The 26,353-nt window shown below is 39.5% G+C and overlaps 1 protein-coding gene across 1 annotated transcript; it reads right to left on the minus strand.

The window, feature by feature from the left end:
• Window positions 1–424: 424 nt before the first annotated feature.
• LOC135488087 (pre-mRNA splicing regulator USH1G-like) lies at window positions 425–24,842 on the minus strand. Its single transcript, XM_064772498.1, has 3 exons — window positions 24,548–24,842; window positions 22,847–23,031; window positions 425–8,149 (listed from the first exon to the last, which is right to left on the minus strand). Exons 1-3 carry the CDS (start codon window positions 24,713–24,715, stop codon window positions 6,763–6,765), a joined length of 1,740 nt encoding a protein of 579 aa, XP_064628568.1. The 5' UTR covers window positions 24,716–24,842; the 3' UTR covers window positions 425–6,762.
• Between the last annotated feature and the right edge of the window lie 1,511 nt (window positions 24,843–26,353).

The raw sequence follows: 26,353 nt of genomic DNA on the forward strand, positions 1-26,353 counted from the left end.
ATAATGAAAATAAAGGCATCATTGAATAGGCTAGCAAAATTTATAAAGCTGGGCATAAAATTACTTTATTTCACTTCCTGTTATAGATGAAATTGAGCCGGGAAGTTCTTATCCCTCCTTTATTTTTTAACAATTATTTTGTATGACTTTTCTGATATCATGGTCGTCATCATAGTTCCAGTGTATTTTGTAGTTGAAGTTTATAGTTTGTAATTCAAATATTGTTTATTTTCATATCCTCTGTGTACTGGCAATCTAGTTAGAGAATGATGAAATTCGTAAGTCGTAAGTCGTAAGTCGCGCTTAAACTGACTATGCCCGATATTGGTGAAGATGCCGTGAATTAAGTCTGAGACTAATCACTTGGCGAAAAAAATGGAGAAATTTGCATTTAAGACAAAGAACAAAACGTTTGACACATATAAGAATTGAAATGACTGACTTTATTTTACAATGTTTTCAAAACTACAGAACATGAATCACAGACTAAACATCATTTTATAAGAGGTGTATGAAAATACTTCAAATAAAAGTGAACGGATTTGAAAAACTTTATAAATGAATATCAATATATTAGCTTACATTCTTGTTCAAAAGACACCAACCCGAATACGCTAGAAGGCGCAGTTAGTCACATCCCTTTTCTACTTCTAGCAGCCAATATTCTGTCATATCATGCATGACAGTGTTGTTTTGTTTGATGAATCCGTTATTTTCATAACTTCTTGTATCCTCTGCAAGCAGTAGTAAGAAACAAATGTAATAAAATATTCGTAATTCGTAATTCGTTATTCGTAATTCTTTTCGGGCTCATACCGAAGTAGGTTTGTACACGAGAAAAACAACAAATTCAGATGCAACAACGACATTACAGTGAAAGCAATCATACTTCATAGCAAAATCCATTCCATTGTTCTGCTTGCATTTAAAGTGGCATTTTCCAGGTGTTAGCTCACCCCATGTGCCGTCATTTACATTATCAGCTGTTGTCGTTGTCATAACAAAGTGCTACCGTACAAAAATCACACAAACCCCGAGAAGGTATGTGACTCGCTTTTTGCGCCATCTACCGGGATTTTAAAATATCACTTCCTCATTGTGTAGAATGAACTTGAAACAAAACCTCATCAAAAATATGCAACATATACATCCACTTTCCACTTTCATACTGTCCATAAAAGTCATCCTAATGTCCAGGCAACATAATTCACGATGACTCAAAAAATTCTTGGTTTCCTCACTGGCTTAACGATTTAAAGAGGGAACCTTAAAACCTTCGATGCTGTATTCATTTTCTACTTTTTTACTCCCCATGGACAGTCGTCCTCTAATGTCCAGGCACATAATTAACAAAAACACAACAATATCCTTAGTATTCTCACCGGCCTGAAGGGAAACTCAGAACTAAAATCTTCAATGCATCTTAAAATTCTGGAGAAAAATTGTCAACGTTTTTATAGTAACTTCATTAATTTTAACTCCATTTGAAAAAGAAACATTTTGAAACAACTGAACATGAACTATTTCAACTGTATCAAAAGCATATTTTTATTTTCACACCCATTGTGAACTATTTCAACTGTATCAAAAGCATATTTTTATTTTCACACCCATTGTGAAGGGTATAATTGAAAAACAGTTATTTGCAGGCATGGTTGAAAGTATTCATTTAAAAAAATTATCTAATTTAATTAGCCAAAATGGAATAAGATAGCCTAACCATCGAATTCTTGGTAGGTACTGTTATCCCTAAAACAACAGACCTCGTCAATTTTTCTGCTAGCCTATAGTTATCCGTATGGTGCCGTCATCATCCTCAAACACGTTAAGTGTTTCCGAGTCCCTAAATGCTACTGAAGTTTGGCATTTTTAACCGTATCAAGTATGCATTTCATCATGTTAGTATTTGTCTCTAAAAGGACAACTTGGGCGTGGGATTTATCTAGCCCGGAGGATAATGCCCCTGCTTGACACCATGCACCGCCACTGGTAGCATCACACTGATTCTGATCTTTGTTAATAATTTTCGCCAGTGTTGCGAGACAGTTTTGGACTCGGCTTGCACACATTTCAGGCAGGCCAAAGGCTAGCCGCCGTTATTGCAGTGTTTAAATTCAACTTAAGATTTCAACCAAACAGTGTAGCCTTTAAACAAGAACAGTTCGACATTCTGGAAAACACAGAATAAACACATCGCCCAAGCAGATGACACTGCATGTGGAAAAACAAAGCATAGCGCAGAGCCAAATCAATACAGTTATTCAAAGAGGACATGAAAATACATCAATGTACATGCAATTTGCACATTTGTGTTCCGTTGATTTAAAAATATCTATGATGCAATCTTTTAACAACATCCGCACCACACGGACAAAACTTACTAAACCACAACCATAAGTTGTACTTTCCCTCATTACCTTGTGTGGGCATATCAAATAAATAATTCAAAAAGGAGCTTTGTTATAATATTCTGGTCAAATATACCATTGTTTTCGAAATCAGTATCATAATGTTAAACGTCAAATAACTCATGAACTTGCAGAAGGGGACTCATGTTTCCTATACACTGACATCCTCTACAGGGTTCTTGGTATGTCACTGCTGTGCAGGTGCACCTGTAATATACACTCTTGAGAAAAAATAAAGGTTTTTGAGACCCAGAAAGCTTTCATGCTTTTTCGGCCAACACAAATAGGCACCTCATAGAGGTTTTGTGGTAATTAAAAAAAAAACAAATGGTTTGCAGAAAAACCTCTACGGGGCCCATTGTGTTGGGCATTACTGATTTTTCAGACGCTCGAAAACTTTTATTTATAAGAGTGTAGCATGCATTTTAGGTCTTATTGCATTTTCATTGGACTGGTAGAAGTTAATAGATTCCAACTTAAATCCGAAATACCACACACTATTTTTGTAGTTAAATAAGAATGCTGACAGGGATCTCACTGGACATTTTCAATGAGAAGATATGAATTAACATTCATATCGGACAATATTCCCAAAACAACAGTTCATGTTTTGCAGTCATAAACATCATTGAAAAGAGGCAATATACACTTACTTTAGACCAAAACAAATCAAGTTCTAGTATTGTTGTGGCATCCTGGAGAATTCATGTATTGTGTTGGCTTCTCTGCCTCCTAACATGTGGACGACGCGGTCGGTAGCACACGATCTCCCAAATGAACTGTACGAGTGGCGAATTAGTAAAATTTCACATATTTCGTCACTCGATCTATTTGACGCAAGTGGTAATATTTTTACAACACATCGATGGATTCTGTGTTAATGGACTACACCTGTGAAGCATCAGTATGACTTGTCTTCTAATCCTTTTGAAACTTGAGACAAATGACAATGTTTTATGACGGATAGTAGTGATGGATGTACCATCTAAGTTAGCCTGATAAAGGAATTCCTAGACGTGATTGGTACCAGATTCAATCTTTTCGCATTCTTCTATACGGTCATGTTGCTGAATGATCCTACTTCTGATAATTAACATTTCTAAGAATTTATATGTGAATAATTTATTCTGTAAATAATTCAGTACAAATTGGAATGTTTCTTTTTTGAATGCATCCATGCCACCTGCAGATTATAGTATTTACATATTAACATATATAATATATGTACAATACACATTTGTCAATTAAATGGTGCCGGATGAAAATGAAGAAGAAAAAGTACAAACTCTTGAAAATGACTATGTCTTTGACTATGTCACAATTTGTCTGCCTTTCGTAATGGAACTAAAGATTTCAAAATATCAAATGACCACATGCTTGTGTTTCCATAGCAAAAGCCCTTTGGCATTTGATATGAGCTGAAGCTGCTAAACCTGCATTGTTGAAACCAGTTTCAATGTTGTGCATTGCACAGAGTAGCTATCCATTATTCAATGTTTTTAACACCCGAAGGAAAAACCCACTGTGATCCAAGACAAAAAATTATTGGTTTTCACAGCTTTGCTGTGATCCACCAAAGAAGATGTTAATGGCAGTACATAAGGTGTGTACATCAAATGACTTGTAGGCCTAAATGAAACAAGACCACTGTAGTTTTCCTATGCATTTTAAGACCATTTGACAGGGTATGACTGCACCATACACAGTCATTGTCATCCCTATGCATTTCCAGTCAATTTGACAATGCATGACTGCACCATATTTGCAAGCATCCACTGAAATTTGTGATATCTCAATTTCTTCACTGGTTTCGTCATCCATTCCATTCCTCCAGTAATCTACTTTCAAAATCAATATCATTCAATTATTCCAGACAAACAATTTGAAGATAAATCCCAATACTGCTGGTTACATGTATATCAGATGACACTGAGGGGAAAATCTGCCCAAAGATACTTCAAAATGGTGATGGATACCAAAAAATGAAACAGACCTATTGCAAGAATTAGGTACTAATCGACTAACGATATATATTGTGCATAGACTATCAAAAGTGATCAGACCAGTCATATTTGAGACCCGCATGGCAGTGAAAGAAGCTCTTAAACTGTTAACTGGTTGACAAGATATTGCTGTAGAGGGGACCAACTTTCATAATCGTATGAACTCCCTACAAGCCAGCTCTCTAACACAACATGAAAAGCTGTGTTTTTCAATATTTATAAGCTTAGGAAGAGGTCAAGCGACTAGAAGTAAACGCCCAGTCAACCAAAGACTGTCCCATTCTCCGTTAGTGATAACATACTTTCAAATGGAAAAGAAGGTAGCACCTTCACAATTTACATTTTCTGTGAGTCTGCTGTTGGCCCTAATCGATTTTTTTTAAATAGGTGCATTTGTTTTAAAATCCACCAAATGATGTATTGCCCAAAAGCTGTGCTCTATGTGCATACACAGCCATAGGATTCCACATGCATAAAACAATAGCCAGGTGACATGAAGTCAATATATCTCACGACAACGCATATACAATGTGTAGTAATTGGAATGTTTCCAGACATAACAACGATACCAGGAATTTGGGAATGGCAACGGCCTGGGCACAACCATACATTTCACAAATGCTTTGATTTTGCATATGACAAATGTCGCGCTTATATGAAGTAGGCCTAACTTGAATTTTAGAGTGCCACACCTACCTAAATGGTTGTTATTGGACCTGCAGGTGGTTTTGAGATGGATAGTTCATGAATTATTACAAGCGTAGGTGGAATGATTGGCGAAATGATTTTGGTGGTTATCATTGGCAGTAACTATAGAAAGACATGTTTGTAACAATATAATTGGAAAGTGTCCCAGATACTTGTACTCCGGTATTCCTAAACATATTCAGATATCAAAAGCCTAAAACTTTGCTGCTAGCAAAAGGTTAAGTGATTTGGTTGACACGATATTGAAAAGAAGTTTACAACTCTTCATTCCCAATGATTAACTAGACAGAGAATGCTTATCTTATGTTCCCTGGTTGACTGATTTCACCCATCACTGGTAGAATACTTCTTTAATAAGTGCTTTATGAATCCAAGTAGGCATGCTATGAATGCTCTGTTAAGAATGCATAAAAAACGTTTGCAATCAGGTTTTGTAAATACATTTGTTTGTAAGTTCAGAACCTTGACATATTCTTAAAAAGGGAGTTTCAAGACCTTTTTGTGTTGCAACTGCTGTCAGAATATTATAGTTAGCGACTCTCTGGATGATGGTGCTGAATAACTTAGAAACAAATTGGCCAGGTTTTGCCAATCAATGCATGTTTGTGTTTCCGGCCCTTCAGAACAGGTGTAGTGTTTGGAGTAAAATGTACTTTTTCTGTTAACCACAAAAATGGCAGTAAAAGTTTTTCAAGACGGAGTGGAACATTTCTTGAACGGAACGGTCTTTCAGTAATAAGGACAAATTGATTTCAGTTGTATTTGAACCAAAACCTGTGACTTGGACACTTAGTGGACTAGAGAATATGTATCACATCATGCATCACAGAAAGCAAACAGATGTTGAATGGAGAGGAGAGGTTATGCTGTAACCAGATCATAGAGAACCAAAAGGATCGCAAACGTGAAATCTACACTGTGTGTGAACCATAACCCATAATTCGTGGGCCACATTACTGCGTGTTACTGCTGACTGTCACAAATCTAAAGTCAGATACGGTTCCTGTGCGGAGGATGCAACAGATAGAAAAGTGTAGGCTACACAACATTTGAATGTGTGCGTGCACCGAGTAAGCACTATTTTTAGGAAAAAGGACTTCTAGGTACCATCTATTGCACTGCCCGCTAATGACTGAAATCAAAAGCATTGCTAGATATTAAAATTGACTCTAAAGGACTAGACACAAACAGCAGGGTCACTGAGAGCATGAACTCGCTATATACATGTACACTGCTTTATGCATAAGGATGACATCACTGCCGCCAAATGGTTTGACATGATGTGACCTAGTAATGACTGGAAAGTCACTCACCGTGTCACCTCCAACTTAAGGTGGTAGATTACTTGGGAAAACTTCTCTGATGCATTCCAGAACCTCTATATACCTACACATACAGGAACTATGTAACTTTGCGTGAGTGACAACCAGCAGTAACTTGCACAACCCCTCTAATTTAGTGTAGTGAAGACTCATCAGAAGATTGCTGATCAGACACCATTTTTATAGCCATTTTCTTAGCCATATTGGAGAATGTCTTGACGATCGTCACTTCGACAAAATATTGACGCTTTCATTCATACCGTAATAGTCGGTGGCTGTCATTTGAAACTTTACAAAACATAGCTCCCATCATGCCCAATGTTAGAGGTATGAATCTTGAATCACGTCTGGTGACTTGAGCATAAATTTACGCTTTTGTGCAGCATCAAGAATCTTCCGTCGAGGTCCAAGTGGCACACCTATGTCTTTCAAATCACTGTCTGAACATAATAACAGTGCTTGCAAGTCTATCTTCTCCTTCGTAAACACCGATATAAACTCTGTAAGGCCATACGATGCCAAAAACAATTCGATTGGTGACGATTCATTCACCTCAGCATCATCATCGAGACTTTCCACTTCATCCTCATCCCAAGGTAATTCTTTCATGCGATGAGCCAAGCTACCTAAAGTTCCGATGCTATCCGTAAGACTATTTCTCCGTCGAGGACCATGCCCGTTCACCTGGTGACGACTTTGGTTCCGTTGGTATAAATTATTAGTTTTTTCCCCAGTCGAGGACGGAGAAAGGCCCTTGCCACTGTCAACAGTGTCTTCTTCATCAGCAGTATGAGGCAGTGACATCATAGCACCAGTCGCGAGAAGATTATGGCGGGTAAAAAATGCGATGGAACCTAGACCGGGTCGTTCAAATAGACTAGCAGATTCATGCGGCTGAGAGTCATAGCTAGCAATCCCAGAATCGCCATTTGAATACTGAAAATCTGGCTCACTATGTGCCTTTGAAATAGCACTTTTTGCATCAAAGAGATCGCTCTGAACACCATTTTCTTTCACATACAGAACCTCAGTACCACGTTGAAGACCCTTTAATGACCGCACAGACCGTCTATCACTCTCACTAACTTTAAACTCACTACCATCGCTCTTCTTCTTTTGTATCTTTTTCATTATCATGCCACTAGTACGCTTATTACTAGAACTTGGGGCAAAATGGTCAGAATACGGTCGTGATTGACTGTACACAGATGAAGTCCGCCCAGGTTTAGTCAAAGTGTTGGTACTTTCGTTAGTGTTCACATGTAGCGAAGGTAAACTGTTTCTATGAGGACTCTTCCCCAATGACGTCCCAGAACTTGACACACTTGGCGACATTGTCGTTGTTTCTAATCGTTGGTCCATCTTTTTGATCTTTTGATCTTCCTTCATAGCTCTTTTCTGAGCCTTATCCTGCATTTTCATGTAAAGTTTTACACGTTTCTGTGCCTCTAATATTGCCTTCTCCTTTAATTTTCTCACAACTCGTTTGTTAAGCGCCGACTGTTTTGCCACAACCGTGTCTAAATACCTCACGATCTCCATGTGTTCATTTATCGCAGCGATATCTAGAGGAGTGTGGAAGTCGTTGTCTAACGCCCAGATGTTGGCACCAAAATTGACGAGGAATGTGACGCAGTTCATGTGTCCGTTGCCCGCTGCACAGTGTAGGGCAGTATTGCCAACATAATCAGCCTTGTCAGGGTTGCCTCTGAAAAGACAGAAGAAAATCCAAGAGTAAGAAATCATCAGAAGAAAATTTGGACGATCAAAAATCCAAACTCACCTCTGCTTTTAACAGAGGAATTACCATTACATTTGAGACGTCAATCCTGAAAGTGAAATGGTGGTTATATATCGTTCCTCAACAATCAGCTTGGTGATAATTGCTTCAGTAAAGAAAATTCACTAAGAAATCATCAAAGGAGTACCTTATATAGCGGTGATATGTATACAGACATAGAAAGATCAAGGGGGTTATCTTCTGTCTCTCTAAATATCATACCAAGTCGTACCTTTAAAGAGGACAGTATTTTATATTGTTGGTGACTGAAACCATTTACCATCCCTGCTAATTATCAATGCATTTTTTTGAATTCCTGTGGATCTCCTGACATTGCCTGATAGCCTTATGCCCTGCACTTGGAGGTTCATGTGAGGTGAGACAGAATTATATTTTTGACTACAGCTTGTCGTCAATAAAATAAAAGAATCTTCATGCAGAAATCGATAGGACAGCGAAAGTTCCTTAGAAATCGATAGATCACTTAGAGAAATATGAACTTTAATCAATGATCTAAAAATATAAAAGAACATCTGTTATACCTCAGACAAACTTGTGCAACTTCGTTAGTGTTGAGAATTTGAAACCAAACTACGGTACTAGCATTATTATGTAAAGTGTATAGCCTTCCTGTTCTGTGAGGGGGAATGGGGAGGGGAGGGGAGGTTACTTGTCCTGCGCCCCATTATAAATATGGCCACATCCCTGCTCTTGATAGTGGCAACGTCCAAATCCAAATTCCCGCTAAAATGCAATTACTGTCGTACAATCATGCAAACATTTTTTCTTCTCTATCCCAAATTCCATCAGTAATTTTTGGGCGATCACGGCGTCCCATAAAAAATACCATTCCACCTCTGCTGCATTCAAAACGCCCATCTGTGCCTTTCCCATTCTTACAGTAATACACCCATAACGTGTGTTTGCCCTCAACCACTGTTGGCAGATTAGAAGTCACTGTGTACTAGTGTACTGAGCTACTGTATAGTATGCGTTAATCGGTCTGCCCGCGAAACTTGTTCGAATGGAAAGTCGTTGAATATTCAGGCTCAGGTCACTATTGATCAGCCCGTCATCCGCGAGAACAGTGGTCTGGTCAATTTCATCAGTGCTCAGGCCTACTCGTCTGCATTCATTGCTTTCGTGAATGACCATCGTGCTGAACTGCATTAACCCTTGGCATTCCAGTAGTGGTATTGAAGAAAAACTGATGACACCTGTTTTATGAATTCTATTTTGTCCAGCAGACTTTAAACTTTGACCATTCGTCACAGGATTTTTACACAGGAGAAGAATTGTTAAAAGGGTATGGTAGGTTTATGCCAAATCATGGTCTAAATCTTCAGCTAAATTTATAAATTCAAGACCATCGTCTTCGGCATTTTTGAAAAAAAACGTTATCGAAATCAACGATGTCTTCGTCAGCGTGTTCTGAAACGGGTGGTTCATCAGGTTGCAGTAACCTACATGCACGCCACGACGTGCGGACTGCCTCTTCATTTATGAGGGCCTAGGAGTCACTTATGATTTGCAAAACTGTCCGTCTGGTTATAGGTTCGCAACGACCATTTTCATCATTGTTGTCGATTTTCCAGGTTTTCCACCTTCTTCGCGTGTTACTTTTAAAAGATCGGATGATTGTTCGATCAAGGGGTTGAACCAGCGAGGTACATCTCCCTGGGACCATTTCTACAAAACCCGGTGCATCTTCAATCTGACACTGCACCTGTGAATTTCGATCGGCCGGGAACATATCCCATATCAACAGGAACGGAAATTCGTCCCCATGAAAGAAGGGTCTGCCAGTAGGCCCAACCCGTTTCGGACGCCGGTACACGAACGTTGTTGGGAGCATTTTCCCACAAACACTCAATTTCTGCGCCGTCTGCCCTTAGGCCTTTGCAGATGACACTTGCAGGCATTTTCCTGCCATTTACTGTTATACCCAATGTGACAGTGCACCCTAAACACCGGGGCCGACCGATTAACGCATACTACACAGTATATACCGAAGGAGAAGAGTCCATTGATCACACTCTTTGTTATGCACGGTGTTTCAATACCACTTGGACATGTTTTTCTTCTTCTTCATCTTCTTCTTCAGCGTTTGCTCTGCACTTGGAGGAGATTTTCTCCAGGGCGTATTTCCTCCTCCAAGGCGGGATGAGTGTTTATAATTATGCGTGACACTACGGTTATGCGCCAATTGGGTTTACTGGCTGGTGAATCCGACTTCGGCGCGAGGTTGAGTCCACGCAAGCTACTCATGTTTCTCACATGGTTGGGTCTTTAACCAGCTTAACGCTAACTCCATAACTCCAACCTTATGCCTCCAACTTGGGACATATAGAAACCAGAACACATAGAACCTTGAACACATGGAACCTTCCTTATTTGGGAACACATAGAACCAGTGAAACATAAAACCTGGGGATGTATAGGGATGACCACGAAAATCTTCCCCTGGAGATAGCAGCATGGTTTATATACTGCCCAACGCGACCATAGTATGTCCCTGGAGTTAGTTAAAATTGTATACTTCCTACATGTACCGGGTTTTGATTCGACCTGTTCGTTGGTGTTGTTCATCCCGCCCAAAATGTACTTGTGAACACCACTACCCACTTGCTGATGTATGTATCTCGTTGCCACCAAATCATTGATTACCACTTACACTAGTTGCACTTCGTGGAATAGCTGTGCAGTATACGCAGTGCTGAACAGCCCACCGCATTGGAATTTATAGATTTGAGTTTGAAACAATTTATACGGTAATTCATATTTACAATGTAGCTCATGTTTTCATTACGCCTTTACTGCTGTAGCCATCTTCAAAAGTTCTTTTTGAATTATATTGGCACTATGGCCAAATAACATCCCAATTTTGTGGTCTAGAACTGCCATTATAGCAGCAGAATAAAGGTGAGCACAAGGTCCCTGTGACCTTCAATTCGACCTCTTGACCCTCAAATCTGGTGTCTTTAGGACACTGATGCAGTAGCCTGAAATAGCTGAAGGGCAGTCCTTCAAAGTGACATGTGGAAGGTGACAATAAAAATAAAAACGCAAAGTCTATGTAAACCAAGTCTTGTGCCGGTGTGCAAGGGATAGTAGTCCTAGGGCTGATAGTCCGTGTAACAATAGCCCGCATTGCTAAATGTTTTGGTTAGGGTTAGCGGTACAATAGATCATGCTGCTTAATTGATCAAATACAATGCTACCGGACTATGACTCCAGGGGGACTATATCCGCTGTCACACCGGTTTTCATGGCTTAGATATGAGCTTAAAAGGGCATACGGGTCAAATATACATTCCCGAGGTTGGCCGAAGCGAGAATGCGGTCGGGATCCCAGTCTAGGCGGTAGTTGAATCTGCGGCTGTGAAGGGTAAACAAATATTGAGTTTAAAGCTGAGCGTCAAAGAGGATATTAATAGCTCTATAAACAATATTGGGCGATTGTAATGTAATGGGAATCGAACCCGGGATCTCAGAGGTGACAGGCGCCGGTGTAATATATGTGAGTGTTTCCCGTGTGTAAGTGTTTCCCCTCATTGTTTGGGAACGCTCAAAAATAGATTGACAAGTTTTTCTGTGTATCCCCCCTATTGAAAAGTCGTGGTCTCTCTAGCTGCCTATTGTTTGGCAACACTGACACATGGGGAACAACCACAGATGTTACACCGGTGCTACCACAGCGCCACTCCGACAGCCCCTCAAAGGTAAAAACTACCAGATTCGCCGACAACTCGCAAGTCAGGTATCCTTACCTGAAGGCAAATGTGACCATACAAGCATGCAAACGTACAAAGGTGAATCTAGAAATTTCAGAAAGAGACTGAAAACACTGATGCATTCTTACATGTCGTGTAGGATTTTCTTGAAGTCCTAAAGCAATTAGAACTCTTAACTTCGAAAACGAAGTGAATGCCAATCTTAGGGGTAGGAGTTTGTTCTTCCTTTCCCGGGGAACAGCCTCCCATATTTTAAACGGGCATTCACTTCATTTTGAGGAAGTTCTTATTGTTTTGGATTTCAAGTTCTCGCCAAATGGTGGTGCCTATGGTTAACACTTAATCTGTCACTCCAAGGAACTAATACTAATAGCCAACTATAGTCACCCAGAAAAGAAATATTATATTAAGCAAAGAAACCGTTAAGCTTGTTTTTTAGAACACAATGGTTCTAACTAAGGTTATGTTCAGGCATATATTCACATATCATCTCCAAGCATGTTTGCACCATATGTATGCCAACGAAATATTAAACCACTGTTTGTTTTGTTGGTTGTTTTCACAACTTGGGAGACTTCACAATCGAAATTCCATTATTTTGGCCAAGTTGTAAGATGAGTTAGCCACTTGTAGGCACGTGTAATTTTGCCTTAAAAGCTAATGGCATCTTTGGCCCTGAGCTGGTCTTTTAACTAAACAATTGTTTTTTTCTACATTCAAATGTACACTAAACTTTATACCTCACAATTTGCATCTTGACAGATTTCCTTCAAGTACTTAGCAGTTCCTACCGCTTGAATGGTCTTTAGTGAAAGTCTACACTGCACACTATTTCAAGCCTGAGAGCCCACTAATCACCGCCACTAATTTAACCATTTCCACACACAACCAAACAATACCAAAACATAATTCAAAATTCCACAAGATCAAAACCTTGACGATCGAGAGCAAGAGCTATCAAACTGGTGTCACCTGATGACTGTCATTCTAAAGAACCGCAGTGAACCCAAACTTTCTAGGAATGGTCAGAGCTTAGAAATATTCTTGCATTCTACCTCATCTGTGGAAATAAAATGAAGCCCCTCATGAAGCCCCTCAACCCCCTTATGAAATAGTTTCTTGGGAGCTGGTCATCCTCCTTTAACAAGCTACACGTGGTTTACTAATGAAGAGGAGATCATCGGCTTTCCATTGATACCATTCTTGCATTGCAGTCTCGCATGACGGAGTAAATTGTAATTGAAAATGACGAGCTCAAATCCGAAATTTCCGAGTCTGGTGAATTGAAATGAACGATTACAAACTGATCTCACACCATGTGACTTTTTCCTTAAGGGATACATGAAAAACAAGGTATTCGCGACTCCTCCCCGTGATGTTAATGATTTGTAGGGCCGAATTCAACACAAAGTGGATGTTTTACGCGGGCATCCAGCGATGGTCAGACAAGCAGTTCAGGGCATGCTCCATCGTTGTGAACTTTGTGTTGTAAGAGGAGGAGGGCATGTTGAAGGTGTGGGTGCATAGTAAGACAAGATTGGAAGATATTTGGATAAAGCCCAATAATTCATGAGAAAATCGTGTTTGTTTTAATCTTTTGAAGTTGGTAAATTTTGCATTTGAGCTCGTCATTTTCAGTTACAATTTACTCGGTCATGCGAGACCACAATTATGCAAGAATGGTATCAAAGGAAAAGCTGAGAATCTCCTCTTCATTAGTAAACCACATGTAGCTTGTCAAACTAAATAGTCTTGGCATATTAACCGCTTGAATTTGGATCACCTTTTTTATTTGCACTGTATAACAGCAAATCTGGACACACCCACTTTAATTTGGGCAACAACGCAATTTTGAGATTCCTGCATGCAAAGTGTCCATTAATCTTTTTCTGGCCAAAGACCGAAGAGGGTATGATGTCTAAAGAAGGACTGACCCAAATTTAAATCAAGCATGGCAAGTGTCTTCCCCATCCTTTTGTGTCGGTCATTGAAACCGAAATGTTGTTCCTCAAATAGCCATTGGCAGTTGAGAGAAAGTTTCAAACCATATCAAAACACAGTGTATTGTGCAATAATTGGTTGTAGATGAACAGACTAGACAGCAGTACGGCTGATCTATGACAAAGGAGTTGGGTCACTGTCGGCTGAAGGATGAAGGAGCGAGTTGCTGTTGACTATCACTTTCGATTTAAGTGGTACAGATAAATAGTGGTAGGGAACAAAAGGCTGATAGGGGTTAACCTGCAGGCGGAGGGTTTTCTCAAGTAACAATTAACCACGGTGAGGAAATTAGGAGACCATCTCAGCAGTTACTTAGTGTTGTTATTTTGACTAGAACTGAGGTCACTAACTAATTAACTAAAAAAAACTAATAGATGACCTGAGTATAACATGTATATTGGGGGGGGGGGGGATTAAAGAAAAATTCCTCTTATCATCTTTATGATGACAATATGTTTTCTCTACATATTTCATAATGACATACATTCCCTGGTATCAACAATTTATAAAGACTACAATTCTTGCTGGTATTGAGTCTTGCCAAAATCAATACATGAAGATACAGGGTCTTTTTATAACAGAAGAGTTGGGGACAGGTAACCCCCCTTTCCCCTCTCCAATGAGCACGTCCGTTACAGAAACATCACAGAGCAACCCAAAAGGAAAAGGATTGACGCCGAATTGTAGTTTTTTTAAACATGCTCAGTATTTCAATGCTTTTGTTCTAGTGCTAAAAATGTGGCTCGGGGACACTTTCTAGACTATTTACTTTTCACATTTGAATTTCCCTTTCGGCACAATAGTTAGTATATCTTGGACAGGCATGTGTTTATGAGAGGAAGCACGAGCTTCACATCCTTGAACAATATTGACACGCCTTGGGGAAGATATGAATGTAATCCTTACCACAGGCCTGGTGCATGTACAATATGAGAGAATGATGGGTGTGGTTCATTTTAAACTGGAGCTCTAAATTGTAAAAGCGCAGCGCTAACAAGCAACTCAAATGGTTTCAGCCTGCAATACAATTGCTACTGTGTGCAACAGAATAATATCTTGTCTGCGGGTTCAAGCCATAATCCGTGGATTTGATATTGCTGACTCACACCTGGTAGTTGAGATTAAATTATTCAACGAGGTAAAGTGTAAAATCACTTTGACTTTTCACATCAACATAAAGTATGGTGTTTGCACTTTCCCTTGATTCCTGATGAGAATTGACATTGAAATGGAGGTATTGGTTGTCTCGTGAAACACAGCACGGGTGAAGCTACAATTGAAGTCAAAATCAAGGTAGCGGCTGAGGCTTTGGGCAAAAAGACAACGTGTGGTGAGACAACCAATACCAAAAGTGAGATATCAATTTCTATTCTACTCCAAACATTAACTTGAAAGCTTGGTCTTTTCCCTGAAAATATTTTTGAATTTCACAGGCACCATGAAAGATATATCAATGGTAGAGGTATCAAATCAGGTGCTGGTGACATCTAATTGGGCTGTTTCGTTTCGACCGCCAACAACGCGCCTGAAGGGTGCCCTTTTCGCCAGGGGTCTGAGTTATTGAGAGGTGGAGTGCACTGAAAAACCCTGGTACAGTACACCGTGACATCTTTGCAAGCGTTTTACTTTCGCACGTAAAATTCAACTCGAAAGTACATTAACCATTAGGCAGCAAATGCGATATTTCCTTTAGTCTATCACCACGTGAAAAGGAGGAAAGTTAAAAACAATTTCACTATCTTGAGGAGTTTGTCATGGTGATTCTTGTGGAATGTCTAAAATTGCAACGCTCCCAGGGTTTGAAGCAAGACAAAATGAACAAATCAGGTCAATTTCAATTCATTGTTTTATCATAATGAATGTTTTGGGCTATGGTGTCATCCATGCAAGTTTCAGAAATATCGCCCTGGTAGTTTTTGCGCAATCCAAGGACTCAGCCAGCTCCTTTGTCAAAAAAAATTTAGCGTCGCGAAAATTTCGTTGTGAACAGTATAAAGAAGGATGTATGTATACGAATGATTATAAAATCACCATATTTAAATGCCCGAAACCTTGATGTGATTGGTGACAACATGTCAATTACGAGTTGTTATGATCGGGTTGGAGTATCAATTTGGAATCATTACAATGTTATATGGAATAGCCATGTCAAGTGAAGGGCCATCATCTAACAATTAAAAAAAACAGAATGATTACAATCGACTATTGATCCAGTCAACTTATTTTATACCTCTTTAGAATTGGGTGCCTTGGGTGTAGAAATACATACTGATAAATCTCTATATGAACCAAAATGACATTCAGTAGAATTATTACTTGATCGTATCATTTTCACCCTTGATACCCCAGTAAGCTTTGAAAGAGGGTCCTTTAGATAGTAAGGCATTGTCGTATTGCGTGAAAATGTGTGTTGTGGACACTTGAAAGATCTCAAAATCTGTGCAAGAACCTGTCGATGTTTGTATTAAAAGACTTGTCATTCAAATGGAGCATCGTGTATATGGTACTATGCCAAAATGGCTTTCTATCCAATCTAGAAGGTCAATTTCAACAAAAAGGTTGGCAGGACAAAAATCGATGCATGTTCATTTCTGGAAACAAATTTCAATCTAATCATCGGGTTGATCATTGGTATCAGCCTATCGAACAAACATACCCAAACCCCAGATCCAAGCATGCCAATTGGCCTGATCGATTCTCTGCTTAATTTTGTTTAGCTGATAATTATTGCAAAATAAGATGGGGCTTATTTGGATGTTGTTAGAGCAGGGCCGTAGCTAGCTTTATACTCGGGGAGGGGGAGGGGGCAAAAGGCTCTCTCAAGGCTCTCTCGGGGATGGGGCAAAATGACACTTTGGAGACTTCTGGGGGGGGGGACATGGGGTTAAAAAGTCTAACCTGCAGTGGACTGACATGGCAAAATGCCACATATATAGGGATAAGATGCCATAATGATCGATTACACTGTGACCCGATGTAGGCCGCAGATTATGGTTATATTTATAACCACTTTTAATCAATATTAATCATCCAAAGGCAAAATCAATCCCCTTGAAGGTGGTGCCAATCAGCTTTTCTCGGCAATGTCGGATAATTACTGTGATTTTGCGCAGTAATATGCAAGATATATGCAGGGCATTTATTATATGATCAGACCATATGTCACATCGCAAGATGCAGCATATGGTGACTTACATGTGTGTCACATCTAAAGATCCAGCATATAGTGAATCAGAAGATCGGACAAGAAGAGTCTATTGTATGGTCATCCTCATGTCCCTATATGTATTTGTAGTAAGAAAAGGCCGAACTGCTTATTGACTCTTACATATTTTGCACCAACCTTATATAGCTGTTATGGTAGCCAAACCACAACTGCTGCCACCAAAACGAGGTACAGTGCATCATACACTGTAAACAGTGCTACCTTCAACTAAAGGCGCTTAAGCATTAATTTCAAAATGACAAACCCTGCGTTGCTGCACAGAAAAGGGGTAGTCTACAATGAACTTTCCACTTTTCAGTGTGATGTATTATTGACATATGTTCAAGATAACAGGTGGTTTAAAGATTCATGAGAATTTAAGTTAGGTGTACATGCCTTGTAGTTAGTATAATTACCACGACCTGTACGGGGTTAAACATCTGCAGGTCAATAAAATGTGCACATATGCATTCCCATGTACATGAGAGGGAGAGTAATGAAAGTGCTTTACTAATGCTAATAAGAGTAAGGCACAAGGTTTTGTAATTTGAACTTAAACAAAGAAATATACAGGAATTTCACAGTTACAAGGTTTTCCTCTAAATTTTCCTCAGTCCAATTCTAGGCCTACAAAGGGGAATGGTTTTGACTTTCTTTACCCAATTCTTTATATACCCTCATTTATTGAATAGGGCATTTAGTCATGTACCCGAAACTTCTCATATTCCCCTTTGTGGGCCTAGAATTGGACTTAGCAAATATAGAGGAAAACCATTTAACTGTGAACTTCCTGTATATTTTTGGATAAGAATTTCCAACCAATCACAGTAATCAGTTATGCGGGTGGGAAGGAGTAGAATGCTGGGTGACATTCAATGCCCCCCATAGCTGAAAAGGCAGTTTACTGATAATGCAGTTTACTGACAAGTGGCGTGTTGTCAGTAAGCGGGCATTGCCAGTAAAATGCCTTACAGCCCTTCATGAGGGAGGGGGGGGGGGGCTGCATTCAGTAAACCAACAATGTACTCCTCTTCACCCATATGACTATACCCGTGCACCAAGCCTGATAATATACAATCTCAAACAAATATCGAAATATTGGATTATGTGGAACAGAATGTGGAATATATTAATACACCTTTATAATTTATTGGAAATTACTCTGAAAATTATTTCGGGATTGAAAGCCTCCTGTGAATCTGTCATCACCACAAATCATTACAATAAAGAGAACCAGTGGTCAAATGTTTTTCGCAGGTGCATTGTAACTATAAGATTGTGTGACACACTTGGCTTACTAAGGGACATGGGCCAGTCATTGATGTATCAAGACATTGTTATCCTGTTCTAATGTTTAGGGTCAAAATAATTGTACGTAAGATTCCTATTGTAGAGGGTTAATAAATAAAATATGAGTTTTTCTATGAAGTGTAGTGCACGCCCTAGCGTTACAGCATAGCTAATGGGTAAATGAACTAACGAAGTGTCCTGTGTACAGTGCTGTTCCTTGATGACTCATGTCAACACAGGAGAATGTTCTCTCAATTAATCCTGACATGGTCAATAATTTACCTGGTAATTCTACTAGAATGGGGTTCTGGTGTTTGAGCATGGAATATTATGCGAGATATTTCAAGAGTTGACAGTGCTCGTGTTTTGAAACTCTGCACCAAATTTCACTTCACAGGGTGTTCCAAAAAAGGTACACTCATTTCACACACACGATTGTGAGTTATATACGGAGCAATTTGCAGGAAATGAAGAATAAATCAAGACAAGTCTTTCTTCATTCTTGGTATTAGCCTTTGAAAATACGAATTCCTATTATTAGTTTCATATTTAACTTCTTGAATTTCTGTACTGGCCTCAATAAATCAGAGTTAAAAACCTTTTGGGACAACTTGTATGAATGGTTTGGAGATCAGTTACATCAAATTCATTACTAAACTATTACTACGGACAACATAAGTTTCATGCAGTTTTTACCGCACATCATGAGTTCTCGTTTCCTAAAGCTGCCTGGTCTTAGTGCAGTGACAGTCATAGTTTTAGACCAGAAAATTATAGGAGGGATGGGTTTTGAATTGGTCACATGGAAATTATGTGGACTCGTGAAATTTTGCCTGTTCATAGCAAAAAGAAGATGGGCCAAGATATTTCTGGGGGAGGGGATTCAAGGAAATTCTCAATAATTCCCTGGCATCAAAGGCATAGGAATTGCACTAACTTTTTTGCTGATATTGGTCGGGCAGGTAATTGGTTTTCAGATAATTCTATCTCACTTTTCCACACATTGTTCAACTTCAATCTCTGATGATTGGTTTCCTCCGGGGTCTCCAGTTTCCTCCTACATTACATTACAAGTTTTCTGATAATGCTTAAAGAGACATAGTCCTCGTTGATGCTTATTGTAGCTCTCAAGATAATATGTAAGGGGGGGGGGGGGGGTTAAGAATTTGTGTTTTTGCTTTTTTATTTCAAGAGGTGAGTCCAGTGGGGCTTTTCTGTTTTTAAAAAGCTTATCCAAAGATAGGCAAGGATACACACATTCATCATTAGTCTATCAAACTGTTGTTCGCAATAACCCCAGTGCTATATACTGCCGGAGAGAGGACGGACTGGTCACACATTTTAGGCATTACTCCTCGTATCTCCAACTCTAACGTTTTCATTGTAGTCATTATTTAGTCTTGGTATAACTCATAAATTAATTCAAATCCTGAGTATCAGATATTCAGTTATACTGGTATGAAATTTCAGTTTTAAAAACTTGATACGTCAAGTTGTTTCTGCCCATTTTGCTGGCGTCGATACTACGAAAATATTTGCTCGTCTGATTGCGATAGGTAGAGTAATGTTTAACATGCCTACAATGTGAACGAGGCCTAAACTCCCTAAGCACATTATTGACAAATGGCCATGGGGTGAATTAGTATTCCTTTTATCGAAGAATAAATGTCACAACGGGAGAGTATACAGTATACCTGTGAAAGTAGCAGAAATTCTTTATTTAGAAATAAAGCGATTGATTTTAGTACAAAAGCTGTAAAGAATGATGTTTATAACTAATATTAAGGCATAACACATTAATTTTATTTAGGAATACATGGATAATCAAATGTGTCGCTACCTTCCCAGATTAGCTCAGCAGGGTTAAGAAGAAGAAGTAAAAAGTCCAGGGGCCATTATGCTCACCGTATAGATATTCGGTGGTTGGGAGTTCATCCTGGTTAAGAAGCATGCTACATGTATAGCATAGGTCAAATCCAAATCGGTAAGACATGTGATGTATTCTTGCTTGCAGTACCTACCATAAAAATATCTTTTAAAACAAGTCACTTATAAGTGAGACATTGCACTTTTCACCTTTTTTAGTTTTGGCCCCCTGCTGGCATAGTCGAGAATCAGAGCAAATCGACATAGGGGATCACGTGTACCAAGTTTCACGTTTCAAGTTCATAGCTTTAGCAGTTAAAAAACGTGCCATTGTTACACCCAAACGGCCAATTTATGTCAATTGACCTCTGTGACCTTGAAAAGTAGGTAAAATCAAAAACCCGTATGATATTTGATGTATCCATGCTCGGAGTACCTGCCATAAAAATATCATTGAAATCAAGTCACTAATAAGAGAGATCTAGCATTTTATACCTTTTTTAGTTTTGGCCCCCTAGTGGCCAAGTTGAGAATAAGATCGGACTGAAATTCGGTGTCAAAGGTTATATGAAGTAGAGAATCATGTGTACCAAATTTCAAGTTCATAGCTGGAGCGGTTAAGAAACGTGCCATAGATACACTCAAATGGCAAATCTTCGCCATTTGACCTCTGTGACCTTGAAAATTAGGTTATTCAAAAACCCGTATAGTGATGTATCCTTGCTAGGAGAACCTACCATGAACGAGTCACTTATAAGAGATATATTTTCGATGTCAGGGAGTGTGACTCTCAAATACCATCAGGAAAAGACATCCCTTGTCAGGGACTGTGACTCAAATACCATCAGGAGAAGACATCCCTTGTCAGCGACTTTGTTGCTGAAAGCCCATCAGGAAAAGACATCCCTTGACAGGGACTGTGACTCTTAAATATCATCAGGAAAAGATCCCTTGTCAGGGTCTTTGACTCTCAAATATCATCAGGAAAGACATCCCTGTCAAGGATTGTGACGCTCAAATACCTTAAGGAAAAGGTATCGCCTGTCAGGGACAGTGACTCTCAAATATCATTAAGAAAAGACATCCCTTGTCAGGGACTATGACTCTCAAATACAATTAAGGAAAAGATATATCTTTGCTAGGGACTGTGAATCTCAAATACCATCAGGAAAATACATCCCTTGTCAGGGACTGTGACTCTTAAGTACCATCAGGAAAAGACATCCCTTGTCAGGGACTGTGACTCTTAAGTACAATTTAGGAAAAGACATCCCTTGTTAGGGACTGTGACTCTCAAATACCATTAGGAAAATGAATCCGTAGTTGGGGATTGTGACTAAAACTCATTAGAAAAATACATCCCTAGTTAGGGACTGTGACTCTCAAATACCATCAGGAAAAAGTATCCCTTGTTTGGGATTGTGACTCGCAAATAGGAAAAGACATCCCCTGTACTCTTAAAATAAATTGGTAAAAATGACTGTTTTTATTATTTTGTACTACTTTAACTCATACTGCACCGACTGTGAAACTAGTTGTTTTTTCTACAGAAATAGTAATTCTTAATCATTTACATGGTTATTTTTACTACTTTTTTTAGCTAGAACAACTGATTGGTGCATTAGTTTCACTTCTATTTTTGGTTAGTGGCTCTCACTTTATAACCCATTTTTCCATCCAAGCTTGTGAACATGTGTGGAAATCTGTATCATATCTTTGCATGCTTTTAACACTGACCCAAACAGTGAAAATTGACTGGAGTCCACAGAATGGAAATATGACAAATTCAAAGCACCTATGGTTCAATTGAAAAATAAACTTGTGGCAAACTGAAAATGACAACTTTTCCATTGTTGATATTATGATTAATTTGCCAACTGTGGTCATGGCTAAGAAAAAGTCGTCGTATGGGTCAGATCAGAAATTGAAGCTATTCAAACCATGGGAAATTAAAATATGTGAAAAAATAACCTGGAATAAACACCATTAAATTCAATTATATCCGTATGCCCACATCAATCTAACTGACGCTCGGCTCTGCCCCACAAAAAGCGTCCCTTGTCTTGGTGCACTTACCCTTTAAAGGGAAAACATGGGATGAGATATGTTGGTTTTACGTACACATATGGCTTCCAGGACCCTGACTTCTCAAAATCATCAGGACAATCACAATATCGTTAATTGCAATAATGCACAAGAACAGGGATGTATGAAACAGTAGGCCTGCCTGAAATTCACAAGCCATGTCCAAAACTGCTCGCGACACTGGCGAAAATGATTGTCTCAGACTGTATTAGAGATCTGCAGTAGCGTGATGGCAAGCAGGGTTTTTTTACTCCGGGCCAGGTAAATCCCAAGGCCAAGTCAACCCTCATTTCCGAAAATCCATTCGGTTGTTGATTGTGATTACTTCTGTCACACTGCTGCCCCGCATTGACAAAATAAATAAAGTTTGTACAGCACTGCGATGAGGTAAAAACTTGGAAATACCGAAATAAGGAAGTTGACAAAAAGCATACCGAAACTTACCCTCTTGCCACGATAAGTCTCAAAGCATCCAAGTTTCCGTGATAAGCAGCCCACGCTGTCGGTGTCATGCCGTCTTCGTCAGGTTTGTCGCAGTCTTTGCGAGTCGCCTCACGCAGAAGGTCCAAATATCCATCCCTGGCCGCACGGTGAAACCTGTCAGCCATCCTCAATCGTCCAGTTACGCACTAGGAAGAAAATGGAAATATTTCACAAATTTTAGTCCCAAGAATAACGCATTATCCGTGTTTGAAGCGAGTGCTTCCACCCTCGCACTCCCATAGCGAACGACTGAATGCGTTGAATGGCTCGACGCAATGCCATGCATGTGTAGGCGTGGTCAATAGTTGGAATGTAAACAACAACATGTGCTTTCGGTGCCCGCAAAAGCCGGTCCCTGCATGTGCATAATAGCGCAGATTACTTTGAATGAATAAAGCAAAACGTTATGCTTCCCGAGTATGCTTTAAATCAGTATTGAGATGTTATGTTTTATATCAGACGGCTTGAGTATCAAGTGTCAGCAAGCACAAGAAATACATGAAATATCCTCCTAAACATCCTTAGATTTAATGTTGTTCACTTCTTCGTCATGACAAAATATATATCGAAATATAGACAGGGGGAGTGATATTGAAAACCACTGGTTATACCCAAGTCCACTGCGGGGGGGGGTCTAGGCGCCAACATGTTTATAGTTGACACCGAAAACGTCAGGTGCATGGCCAAATAAAAAATGACCCGCATACAGAACAGACAGCTGGCTCTGTGCGAGACAATCAGAACCCCCCCCCCCCCCCCCCCACCACCACCACCCCATTTGGCCTTATTTGATAAAGGCTTAAGTCCAAATATAAATTCATGCAAGTTGGCCAGCTGATGGAGGGTACACAGTATATAGTTGGGGCTATTTCAAAGCCACCCCACATACAGACAAATTACAGTTTCGTGGTCGCACCTAGATTTCATAATTGTGATCAAGAGACAATGATGCGACTGATAAGACGGGCCTGACGGGTGCAGTATACATGTAGATAGTCTAAAAGTATCACATTTTGGGGTTCAAAGCTCATTCGACACAAAAAAAATTACTAACGCCCTCCAGCTGATACGGGTTCTCTCGTCATGATATGGGGACTGATACGGCTCTGATGCAGTGGCAAATTTCGCGCTCTTATGACGTGTCCGTATCTATTTTATATCTACATGTACATATAAAATACGGATACGGGGAGACTTTTAGATTTGCTGAAACTCGTTATTGTCTCCATGAAAGTTATTAAACTATGTACTATAGTCCGGTACAATATTTCGCATTTTCACCTCAAGGAGGCGTGCCAGATTCTTCGCGAGTGTGTATGGAGATTTATATGAACATTGTTAATATAGATTACGATAATGGCCAAGTGGATAATGGTAACGATGGTTATATCAGATTCTTTCAAAAATTTTTTTGAAAGACTCTGGTTATATAGACCATCAGCACATTATTAGGCCGACTTCACATATGCTGGCGACACCTGTCGGTCGTGTTTTTACTACAATCACAACTAGCAAATTAAAATCACGGACAACTAACACGACATGTGCCCCTTTTATCAAAACAACAGCCCTTTCAATGGTGCAAAGTTCTCATCAACCCGACGGCCCGGACAGACGGCAACTGAAAGCATTGACATTGACAGTATGACAGAAAAGACCTACCTTTTCCCAATCGAATTTTGGCCTTGATTTTATCCGCTGATTCCTGATAAACTCTTGTATTTTGTGTAAATCCACACGTCTCTTCCACGAATCAGTGGCATCATTGTCAGTATTAACTTTATAGCGGTACATTGTGTTGGAGGGAAACTTGTGTGTCATCCAACCCATAGTTCCCTAATTAGTAGATCCAACACCCTCTTGCGCATTCTAATTAATTCCTTAGTTTACCACACTTCGTAGTTAATTGTGATAAATGTCCGTTGCCATTGACCGAGTAATTCCTGTTGTTATGGAAAACGACATCATTATATTTGTAGAACAAATTGAAAGCTGCTGTTCAGGAATTTTAAGGCAGACCGAACGTGGCTGACGTTTAATAGTGTACGCTAATGCCATGGTTTCAGTTCAGCGGATGTCTCTTCTGCATAGTCATGGGTCCCCAAATGAATACGTCGTCACACCACACGTTGGTTTCCACATGTCTACATATATCAAAGGCCAGATGGTGAAGATTCCAACCAAACAGGAAGAATAGTAGGCCATTATCAAAGGCCTACCCAAGAATGGATTTCTATACGATCATCACATGTATACGGTAGTACCATTGAACACCACAATGAGTGAAACGTTTCCAAATGACACTCATAAATCAACAGCACTTAATATTCCAAATGTTGTATTCTAAAGGCTACTTAAAATGTAGATTGACAGAGAAACACAAGTAGTCAGTTCACATGTTCTATTCGCTCCGTCATTGCACGAAATATTTTTTGTACTTTAAGGAATAATAGCCTATTATAGAAACGTTCCGACCTGGAATCTCTGGTATCTTTCAAAATTCATCGTCCAGCCGTCACTCATTAACCGCATCAAGAGAACCCACTGCCACCGAATCTCCAACTCCCCAAATCAGAAATCAATTCTGATTACGTGTATAAGGTATAAAGCACCAGATTTAAGTCCATGTAGGTCTACAGATCTTCTTTAAGACTTGTCGCGATGTGCGCTCCTTCTGTTCATGTATCTACTGAATACAAATATAGGCGTCATTGATTTAATTGCTGTCGGTATATATACCAATTCATTAAGTTTTTTTCCCTATCTTAACAAGCATGGATGAATGCATTGTCTTGATGTTATCAATGGACAGCACAAAAGGGTCTTCATCCCCGCAGAATTTTTTTCTTTTTAAACAAGCCGAGTAATGTCAGATGAAAGCAGAAAAAGATCCCTCCATCGCGCCAGGCTTATTCCTTCTTACGAATCCTTGCGCAAAGCTTCGTATTCCCACTACCTATCACTTCTACATGTACATGTAATTCCAACAATTTTTCATTTATTTGACAAAAGCCAACATCTAGAATTTAAACTACTTTAAGAACACCATGGGCTACCTATGGCAAATTATTGCTCTCATATGACTATAGTCTTCGATCTGCGAACATATAAAGTGCCATAGCACATCATTGCATATTCATTGGTTGCTATTGCAAACCTCACAGTCAGTGTGCGGCAACTAATGGTAAAGAGTGCTCAAATTGCTTTTGCGTACATTTCGTTAAGCTAGCCCGGCCGCAGAGAGTTGTTCACAATTCCGCGAGAACTATTCATCAGGTCGGACCGATCGATACAACATGGTAGCGTGCTTACCTTTAATTGACATCAGATATTGACTTCTGTTGCATCTTAATAATCCATTTGATTCATTTCATTAATCGTGATGAAGAATGGCATTCGATATCAAGCTGTTCTTGGGACTGGCGCCGGCCCACTCCCTTCGCAATGCGGTGTCCGGTTATCGTGGTC

The sequence above is a fragment of the Lineus longissimus genome, chromosome 1, assembly GCF_910592395.1.
Source record: "Lineus longissimus chromosome 1, tnLinLong1.2, whole genome shotgun sequence".
NCBI classification, from domain to species: domain Eukaryota; kingdom Metazoa; phylum Nemertea; class Pilidiophora; order Heteronemertea; family Lineidae; genus Lineus; species Lineus longissimus.

What these genes read in the sequence shown, in the direction of transcription:
- LOC135488087 (XM_064772498.1), bottom strand. Translation starts at nt 24,715, where the DNA reads ATGGGTTGGATGACACACAAGTTTCCCTCCAACACAATGTACCGCTAT. An exon ending in CAAAATTCGATTGGGAAAAG is followed by an intron (nt 23,032 to 24,547) that starts GTAGGTCTTTTC and finishes TTTTCTTCCTAG; the next exon opens with TGCGTAACTGGACGATTGAG. An exon ending in AGACTTATCGTGGCAAGAGG is followed by an intron (nt 8,150 to 22,846) that starts GTAAGTTTCGGT and finishes CTGTCTTTTCAG; the next exon opens with AGGCAACCCTGACAAGGCTG.